Source organism: Sinocyclocheilus grahami, unplaced genomic scaffold (genome assembly GCF_001515645.1).
Source record: "Sinocyclocheilus grahami isolate Dianchi unplaced genomic scaffold, SAMN03320097.WGS_v1.1 scaffold107.1, whole genome shotgun sequence".
Lineage (NCBI taxonomy): Eukaryota > Metazoa > Chordata > Actinopteri > Cypriniformes > Cyprinidae > Sinocyclocheilus > Sinocyclocheilus grahami.
In genome coordinates this window covers 305,720-316,470 of record NW_015505286.1, presented here as the reverse complement: position 1 = coordinate 316,470, position 10,751 = coordinate 305,720, and the positions used below count along the sequence as shown (strand labels likewise).

General features: G+C 38.4%; 1 protein-coding gene across 1 annotated transcript in view; it reads left to right on the top strand.

The window, feature by feature from the left end:
* kif4 (kinesin family member 4) overlaps positions 1-10,751 on the top strand; it is a 214,291-nt gene that overhangs the window by 97,539 nt on the left and 106,001 nt on the right. Inside the window, exons 8-10 of the mRNA XM_016276974.1 lie at positions 8,740-8,859; positions 9,244-9,419; positions 9,843-9,904. Of these exons, the coding sequence (XP_016132460.1) occupies positions 8,740-8,859; positions 9,244-9,419; positions 9,843-9,904 (358 nt within the window). The remainder of the gene's footprint in view (positions 1-8,739; positions 8,860-9,243; positions 9,420-9,842; positions 9,905-10,751) is intronic.

The following is a 10,751-nucleotide window of genomic DNA, read 5'->3' as shown; positions in this document are numbered from 1 at the left end:
ATATACAGTATGTATGTGTGTGTGTGTGTGTGTGTGTGATTTCAATAACGTTTTAATAGTAACTTTATTAGGACCATGGAAACTAAAATACACCTATGCAACAAATCGTCAAAAATTGTGCAGGGCTTTTACTGTGAGGAAAATTTACAACCTGAGGAATGAATTCTCTTCAGAGTTCTCTCTCTGTGCCCGTGTTTGTGTAAGAGACTGAGTGAGTGAAAAATAATGCACTGTGCCGACCTTATTTATGTGAATACACACCAGTGCAGGCATTTTGACACTCCGTGTTTTTACCGATTTAGGCGCGCCATCGAAGACAAATCTACTATGCTTGTCCATGTTTTACTCGGACCTCGCACGCAGAAAACATCCAGTCAGAAGTGGATTGAGTTCTGTTTCGCGGCTTTGAGGTTTTAATACTGTCGGTCTTTTTAATATCAAGAATGTCTCGCTCTTTACTGTCTCATTCATTCACGTTCCTTTATTAATAACGTTAACAGTCCCACCCGCAGAAAGCTGTGCGGAAAAAGCGAAAGTAACCGGCAAAATGTTTCAAAGTATAAAACATATAAAACAAAGTATGTTTCAGTCCTGTCACTTTGTTGTTTTTTTTACATACTTTTACACTTTTTCTGCTGTTCATAAAATCTTTCTTTTCGCTATTACCACAAAGCTATGAATCTGAGTGCAGGAGCTGTACGTTACAATAGAAACGTCAATGGTTTGCTCGTGACTCTCACGAACAGCTCTGAACACGCACTGAACATGCACTTTGGCCGGTACAAAAAATGTATTATTATTTTACATGTATATGTAGAGCTCTACAACAAAGGAATTGCTGATCTCTAGTGATGTCTAATTTGTGTAATAGATCATTTGTTAGTAAAGGGTGAGAGATCTGGCGAGCCATAGGTTCCCGACCTCTGCGCCAGGGAATAGTAAGATGGCGACTCGAACACTTCCGGTGGCTTCACTGCCTGACGGCAGTTTAGAACATATTGAGCAATCCAGTCATTATAGAGATCAGTGGCCATAACCCCCTGTCCAACCCCAAACACCCTGAGTCTTTGCCAGAAATAGTCACTAGCTGTGTTTCTATGAAGGTAAAATGGTAGCAAAACTCAACAGCTTGTTGATTTGAATTTGAGAACTTGTCATTAATATTCGTATTTGAAAGTTGAAATTTACACTCAGCTCTGATGTGAAAAGCTGAATCTTTTGATTGGCACACACAGACAACAATCAAAACACCTATGTTTTGAATTCGAATTGCAGATTAATAGTTACAAATGTGTAAAATTACATTCACCTAAACAAAATGACAGACACAAATGTGTATGACATATACTCTTGCTGGCTGATCCTTCAGATGAGAGATAAAATATGCATTCTTACAACCGTCTAAAACATATTATATAAAGGTCATAAAGTCGACATTGTCATAATTCATCAACTCTAGTTCATAAGCGATCCCTTGGCATAAATGGCTATTCATTGATTGAGAATAATTTTGAAGTAGTCTGAAGCGCTGTTGTGTGAGCCTGTAGAACATGCAAAGTGTCTTGTGACACTGCAACGTGCAGTGCTCTTTTTAAAAAAATTTGTTTTATTAAAAATCATAGCCTTCTGACATTTAACAATCAATATAATATATCCGGATTCATTTTTCATCCCCCAAAATATAAGGTCTTAAAATTATCATTAAGACATTTGTTTTACCATTTCATTTATTGAAGGCATTTTATGACATTAAATTTAAGAAAACTCACCCAGAGAGATTTTGCTTTATTTGCACACGCGCTCCTAAATACATTTTACAGTTCGCACACATCTATTTTTTAGTCACAAATGTGACTATTGCACCCACACGGTCAAGCCCTCAAGTCACCTTTATTTATGTAGCGCTTTATACAAAACAGATTGTCAAAGCAGCTTTACTGTGTTAAACAGGAAAAATGTGTGCTGATAATGCAAGAGCACAATAAAAAACAGTCAGTTTATCAGTTAAAGTCAGTCATTGTTGATTCGTGATGTTATTGTCCAGCTCAGTTCCGTTTCCTTACCAATAGTGTTTGTGCAGTCAAGTCAACAATGTCAAAAACTAAGCTAGCCAAAAGCGACAGTGGCAAGGTAACTGAAAATGGAGGGGGAAAAAAAACCTTGGGAGAAATCAGGCTCAGTTGGGGGGCTAGTTCTCCTCTGGCCAGACAAAACCAGCATGGTGTGGTTTAATTCCAGGCTGCAACGCACGTCAGGTTGAGCAGAGGACTCAGCTGGTTATCGTGGTCTTGTGCCGATGGCTGGCGAGGTCTTCAGTGGGGATCTGTCTCTAGGGTTCATCTAGTTGACATGGTCTCTATGGCTGCACGATATATTGAAATATCACAAATATAAATATCACGATATGCATATCACATCGGTATGCGCTATATGAATCATTTTAATAATAGGCTACTTACATTAAAACGTTGCAAAAGGTCAACGTTTTAGGTCGGTGCATATAGCAGAGAATTGCTTGACGTTAAAAAGAGTTAAGTGCAATAAGTTGCAGAAAACAACTCTTTGCCGTCTCGTCTTGCTGTCTGAAACACACCTGAAGCGCGCACAAGCTGCATCTCGGACAGCACGGGATCTCTTCAGTTTTCTGTGCGCAAAGCCGCCGCACACACGCAAAGCACGCGCGCACACAGAGACGCGTTTCTGACCCCGCGAATACAGAGTTGATTCGTCTTTCGTATCTCCTTCTGTTTGAACAGACACATACACACAGAACTGTCAAAATACCCGTCTCGACAATCATTCTCGTAAACGCAGTCAGTTATGTTTTAAATTAATGTAAGTAGCCGAGAAAGAAATCAGAAATCAGATGTGTAGCATTATACTGGATCCGTGCAGTCGGTCTTAAAGGGACAGCAGCCTATAAATACCTGCTGCTGAATTTCACTAATTTTAATCAAACAACCAAATACCGCTTTAACAAAGATTAATCTAAATTTAGTTCATACAGTGAACACTATGCAGTTATATTTTACCGCTCAATTTAGAAAACATTATTATAAGGTCAACGTCAACCGTTGTGAATCGGGCTAAAGTAAGGCGATAGTTTTGAACACTGGCTGGTTATGTACTTGCTCAAATATTGGTTTTGGATCATTTTTAACCAAAAAAAAGTTACGGACTGCAGCTTTAAGTAAAACATTTTAATTTAGTTTTTCAGCCATTTTGACAGCCCTATTTCAAGCTTTATATAACACATGTAATGTTCTATAAATAATCACAAAAATGATTCCTTATACAGTAAATATTTTAATATGCCTTTAAAATGGGGTTTATGCATAACATTATGTATATCAGGATACTTAAAGACAAAAATAAATACAAACAAAATGGAGCAGTCTGATGCAAGCCACAAGGTTTATTTAAACATTATCCAATAGTAAACTGTGGAGGACAAAATAAACATTTAATCTCCTAAAATTGAGAAGTCTGATGTAACTTAAACATTGTCCAATACAAGTCTGAGCAGGACAAAATACTCCTAAAAGGACTAATTGGAGTAGTTTAGATCTCGATTCAATGTCAATACATATGTATATAGGCCTACTGTATAAGGGGATACAAATCTTCTGTTGAATGCAGTTGAATGTCTTTTTTTTTAGCACCATTTTAAACTTTTCTTGAGTTAAATTAAGTATTTTCTTGTTTTCATTAATATTCACTTGTGTGTACTTATACGGGTATCATTAAAAATAAAAAAAGCTATGTAATTTATTAACTTTTTTAATTTTACATTAAAAAAAACCTATAGTGTTTAATCATTTCTAAATATTTATTCAAATGCAAAATTTTAAGTAAGCAGGTATGACCTTCAATACTCTTTTGAGAAACTAGACTAGTAGATACATGTATATTTATTAAAGAGCCATACAGGTACTTGGTGGGTAAACCATGGCATTACAAATAAAAATGTTTGCCTCTTTGCATTGGAATTTAAAGCCAATTTCTCTATTTTAACCTTAAATAGGCCTACTACACTAACTGTAATACATGTAATAGAAATATTAGGGGGGGGGAAATTAAGTGGTCATTCATGGACCATAATTATTGCACAAATAGTATTTAGTACCATATGATCTCCTCAGAATATTAAATAAATATTACTGAACAATCCTGCAAAAGACACTTTTTAGCCAAGCAGCGCGGAGAGCCGCTTCAGAAACGTGCCGCGGTGTGGCTGGTATAAACACAAGCACTGACTAGAGCGGCCGCGATCAGCTCCGGTTCCTGTGTAAGACGTGTGCAGTGACGCGCAGATCAGCTCTAACGTCACTGAATCTGCTGTTAAAAATTAACCATCCATTCATCATATCATCATGCAAAACATGCATGACAAATAGCGAATTTTTCATTGTTTCTCGAAACGTCATAGCATTTCCACACCGGTGATGACATGACTGTGCCGCCAAATCATTTATGTCCCCATGCATCATGTACGTACTCACACGTTGACATCATCAAATTGCAATCGGTTCATGAGATCGGCCAAGTGTAGTGAGTACCGATCAAGTTATAAAATGTGATTATCAGCCGATCGATCGGAGCATCCCAAGTATCAGCGTTTTGTCCAGACTGATCCGGCGTTTTGGGAGCCTGAAACTGCTATTTTTTTAAACGGGGTCCCAGAGTGGATACAACTTAAAACGACACCCTTGCGTTATCATGTGTACAGCCAATCCATATATTTTGTGAAACGATGATATCATCACCTCATGCCTCGACCCTAGTCAGACATCGCTACGTCACGCAACAGCAACAATGGCGGACTACATGCTTGTGTTCGTGCTGCAGAAGCTACTGAGCCTATTAGCTTTACTAAAGCAAAATCAAAAATTACTAAATCAAAAATATTTGTATCCAGTGCGCAAGGTTTATGCACATGCTCCAAGTCTTCATTTTATCTCTGTGGCAGAATTACAGCGACACATACTGGTCTGGCATGTATACTACATCGTTTTGAGTCCGTTTCAGTGGTTTTGTGTGCATGCAGATATTTCTTGAGACGATGCAGTTTACAGAATTTTTTTTATTATTTTTTTTTTTAGAAAGAGTAAAAAAAAAAAGGGATTGGATGGGGAAAAAGCTCTGGCTTAATGTGGATGTGGCCTAATTTCTCACACGTATGGTCTAAAATTCTCTTCACACGGAGAAATGGAGCCATATAAAGGATCAAATGTGGCTAACCAATTTAGGTTACATATTAGGAAGTAATTTTCATTGGGTTAGATCAAGTGGAAATAGATTCTTGAGATAAGTTTTAGGTTACCCCCATTTTTTAGTTTTTATTCTACTGTGCCACCAGTTAGTTCTTACGACATTTTAAAAAAAAATGTCTAAAAAGTGGGCATAGTAAGCTGTGGAATATTTGAGAACTGACGACACAAAGATGGCTTTTTCTGATCCAATCAGAAATTCCTGAAATCCACAGTGTTATTTGGCATTGCACACACCAATATAACCAATATATTATACATAGGTTTTGCAATATCACAGTACACTACACAAAGGCACACATCCTGGGTTGGGTGTAATTAATTTCACAAATAAATGCACAGCTGTTTGCATGTGCGCTCTGCATTGAAAATGTACACCAATCAGGCATAACATTAAGACCACTGATAGGTGAAGTGAATAACACTGATAATCTCTTCATCACGGCACCTGTTAATGGGTGGGATATATTAGGCAGCAAGTGAACATTTTGTCCTCGAAGTTGATGTGTTAGAAGCATGAAAAATGGGCAAGCGTAAGGATTTTAGCGAGTTTGACAAGGGCCAAATTGTGATGGCTAGACGACTGGGTCAGAGCATCTCCAAAACTGCAGCTGTGGGGTGTTCCCGGTCTGCAGTGGTCAGTATGTATCAAAAGTGGTCCAAGGAAGGAACTGTGGTGAACCTGCGACAGGGTCATGGGCGGCCGAGGCTCATTGATGCACGTGGGGAGCAAAGGCTGCCCCGTGTGATCCGATCCAACAGACGAGCTACTGTAGCTCAAATTTCTCATAAAGTTAATGCTGGTTCTGATGGAAAGGTGTCAGAATACACAGTGCAATGCAGTTTGTTGTGTATGGGGCTGCATAGCTGCAAACCAGTCAGGGTGTCCATGCTGACCCCTGTCCACCACCGAAAGTGCAAACAGTGGGCACGTGAGCATCAGAACTGGACCACGGAGCAGTGGAAGAAGGTGGCCTGGTCTTATGAATCATGTTTTCTTTTACATAATTTGGATGGCCAGGTGCCTGTGCATCGCTTACCTGGGGATCACATGGCACCAGGATGTACTATGGGAAGAAGGCAAGCCGGCGGAGGCAGTGTAATGCTTTGGGCAATGTTCTGCTGGAAACCTTGGATCCTGCCATCCATGTGGATGTTACTTTGACACGTACCACCTACCTAAGCATTGTTGCAGACCATGTACAATTTCATGGAAACTGTATTCCCTGGTGGCTGTGGCCTCTTTTAGCAGGATAATGCGCCCTACCACAAAACAAAAATGATTCAGGAATGGTTTGAGGACCACAACAAGTTTGAGGTGTTGACTTGGCCTCAAAATTCCCCAGATCTCAATCCAATCAGCATCTGTGGGATGTGCTCAACAAACAAGTCTGATCCATGGAGGCCCCACCTGGCAGCTTGCAGGACTTAATGGTGCACCAAGCGATTTTTGCCAAATTTTTGCTAAGTCATTATAATCAGTAATTATGTCCCCACTGGATGCAACAAATGCCTCGTTTGTAATGGGTTTTAATGTTTTTGTCTCGTCTCTCCGGCCGGACACGGCATCAACAGTATGGTGAGGGGCGTAACATTTCCGTCACACACTTGAGGTATTCGGCCAATCACTACGTACTGGATAGCTGGCCAATCACAGCACACCTCGCTTTTCAGACCAATGAGCTTCGTTTCAAAAAGGCGGGGCATAGAGGAGAAACAATAATGTACAGTATGTGGAAAATGTGTTTTTTTTTTACTTTAAACCGCATAAACACATTTCATTACACCAAATACACAAAATAATGTTCTTTTTAGCAGCATATGACCCCTTTAAGTGTTTTGAAGGGTATTTTTGAAAATTATTTATTTACTTTTTTAGCTTAACAACCCATTCATTTGCATTCGAGGTCGACCGATAATGGATTTTACTGATACCGATAGCTGGGTTGGACCACTCTGGACAATAACCAATTAATCAACTGTTATTACACAAAAAAAAATACTGAACCATGCTTTTTAAATGGAATAAAAATATTAATGTTAAATATTAATTATAAGTTCATCATTAATGTAAGTTCATAGTTTATTAACTAATGTTAACAGATGCGACTTTAAAATGTAATGTATTGGTATTGAAATTAACACTCTACACAAGAAACAATACTTCTACAGCTTATATTAACCTTAATGTTACAAATGGAATCTAACAAATTGTAAAGCGTTATCATATAAATCCAAAGACTCGTGCTTAAAAATGGCCATGTTTAAACATCTACACAAAGGCCATAGCACTGAAATGACATATGTATATTGTATGTATACTCTCACACTTTATTTGCTTTTATTTTGGAACACTTGATGATCATCCAGTCAAAATAATAAAAAGCACACCGGACAAAAAGTGCAGCAAAACGTTGCGTCTATAACTTGCAGGTATCACACAACGGATGCATCGTGTTCAAGCAGCAGTCCAGAACGGTTTATTTAATCAACAAACAGACAAAGGTGTATTTGAAGATGTATTCGTCAATGTATTTGAAGTTTGGACCAAAACTGAAAGAGAAAGTATACTTGAAGTATATTTGAAGCATACAGACTTTATTAGAGCCACAGAAAGACAAACGTTTCGCTGAATGCATAACACACAATCTTCCAGCCTTGGGTGAATTATACAAACGAACAAAGATCTGGGACAAATATAATGTAATTTAATGGAAAACTATGTGAGTGGCACTCTGGGGAGCGGCAGGATTTCTGTCGGTTGCATGAACATATCAGTGTGCTTTCTCACGTCACTAGCTTTAAATATGCATCTTCGATGGATAACAAATGCATAAAAGTGACCAGTTGGATATAAACTAATACGAATAGGTGGTAACAATCGTGACATCAAACATTTGGGTCGGACTTGAGTGTCTTTTGGTCACACTGTTTTAACCGCTTGAGGTGCTTCTAATGTCTGCATCAATTCAGCCTTGATGGCAAACATACTTCTATTCTTTCACTACTAATGCAGCATCTTGTCAACAAATTAATTACTTTATAATAATATGAAAACATCTAATGTTTTAAATCTGCATTTGAAGTGTCCCGCTCTGTGCAGTGTGCAGCCTCGTGTGTCAAAACAAACAGCACGTGGTGTCAGTGATTCCGCCTCAAGATACCGCTCTCGTACTGTACAAGAGACAGCGGACCGTCTCAGCCACTCCAGCAACGGACGCAACCTGGAAAAACTATTATGGACTTTTATATGTATTATATGGATTTTTCCAATAAGTCCACCAATCAACTATCGGTGCCGATTAATCGGCAAAATAGACCAATCGGTCGACCTCTAATTTGCATCATATTAAAGTGTGGCCAGGATATTCTCCAATGTCTACATTAGTTTTCTTTAAGCAAAGTCCATAATACCATTATTTTTTTTTTCCCTTAAGCACCTGACTTGATGACTTGATTTGTGCCACAGGAATCAGCATTAACCGTGGACTGCTTTCTCTGGGGAATGTGATCAGTGCACTTGGTGATGAAAGCAAGAAGGGATCCTTTGTGCCATACAGGGATTCCAAACTGACACGCCTCTTACAGGGTGAGATTCATTCAGTCCATGAAGTAATTTTTCTATCAAATCACTTTATTTTCAGTACACCACATAGTGAGTGAGAGCCTTTAAAGAATAAACTTCAAATTATTCAAATTATTTTGATCTTTCAGACAAGGCTTTGTCAGGCCAACACTTTTAAATCATGTTGCTGCAATATTTTTCTGTAAAGCTGCTTTGAAACATTGTGCAGCGTAAAATGCTGAAGTTTGGAGTAGGAATGTGGTGTTTGTTTTCAGTTCAGCAGCAATGGTGAAATTGACAAACTTTCTTTTCTAGTTAGTTTTTCTTCATGACAAGGTGGTTTTTCTTTTTTTTTGTCTCATTCTTTTTTTTTTTGGTCATTAAATTTTTTACAAACCGTTTTTGCAGACTCTCTCGGAGGAAACAGCCACACCTTGATGATTGCGTGTGTAAGTCCAGCAGACTCCAACATTGAGGAGACTATCAACACGTTGCGCTATGCTGACCGTGCCCGTAAAATTAAGAATAAGCCCATTCTCAATGTTGATCCACGTGCAGTAGAAATGAAGCGACTCAGACAGCAGGTATGAAGTCTATTTGGTGTTTTGGGGGTGGTTTTTCTTTTTTTTTTGTCTCATTCTTTTTTTTTTTGGTCATGAAATTCTTTACAAACCGTTTTTGCAGACTCTCTCGGAGGAAACAGCCACACCTTGATGATTGCGTGTGTAAGTCCAGCAGACTCCAACATTGAGGAGACTATCAACACGTTGCGCTATGCTGACCGTGCCCGTAAAATTAAGAATAAGCCCATTCTCAATGTTGATCCACGTGCAGTAGAAATGAAGCGACTCAGACAGCAGGTATGAAGTCTATTTGGTGTTTTGGGGCTCTTGGGTGCTTTTCAAATAACTGTTACATGACTGGTTACTTAAAATCAAGTAGAATGCTGAGTTAATATTTTGGATGATTTAATTTCTGCTTTTTTAAACATTTTTTATATAACACAGGTGCAAGAGCTTCAGGTGATGCTCCTGCATGCCCGTGGAGGTGTTGCACCTGTGCTGACAGGGTATGGCCTTTACATTTTTAAGATTTTTCATTTTTATTTGTGGGGGATTGGCGAAGCAAAGTGCGGATATGCTGCTTTATTGATTCATTGAAACGTGAAAGACTTGTATCTCAGTGGGCGTCACAGTCTTGTATCGCAGTGTAAAATTACTCGCAATACCTGCAATCTCGTACTGAAATTCAGTGGGATCCGTGAAATATTTTTAGGGCCCTGTGATTTCCGCAATGTGTAAAACACTGTGTGTGAACCCTGTGAACCCTGCGCGCACAGACAGCCGCGTCTGACATGCATGAGCTGCCTGAACGGGCAAGTACATACAAAAGTATGTCAAAGTACCCGTCCTGGCAAGTAACTTTGTAGCTTTAACAATGATTCATCTATATTTAATTTATACACATGCATCGATCTACCGGACATTTTTTGTTTTATTTCAGACTATCTTCTGTTCCGTGATTTTACGAACTGCACTGCAATCATTTTCCAAATGGCCATTTGTGTGAAAATATTATGTTATGTTTTTATCAAATGTTAATTTAAAGAATCTTGTATAATATTACTTGCTTTGTTTGTTTGCTTGGTTTTTATTGTATTTGTGATATTTGCATTTTTGTAATTGAGTTTTTGGCACGAAAATAACCACAGATGCTGACATGGCATTAAATAAAATTATACTACTACTACTATTGTACATTTAAAATGCACTTCTCAAAGTAATAAAATTAAAACTTTATTTTTAAATGAATAATCACACTATTTTCCTCCATGTTTTAGTTTTAACCGTAAATCTCTGTTGTACAGCACAATGCCCCCCCCCCCCCCCCCCACAAAAAATGGAATAAATTTTAAA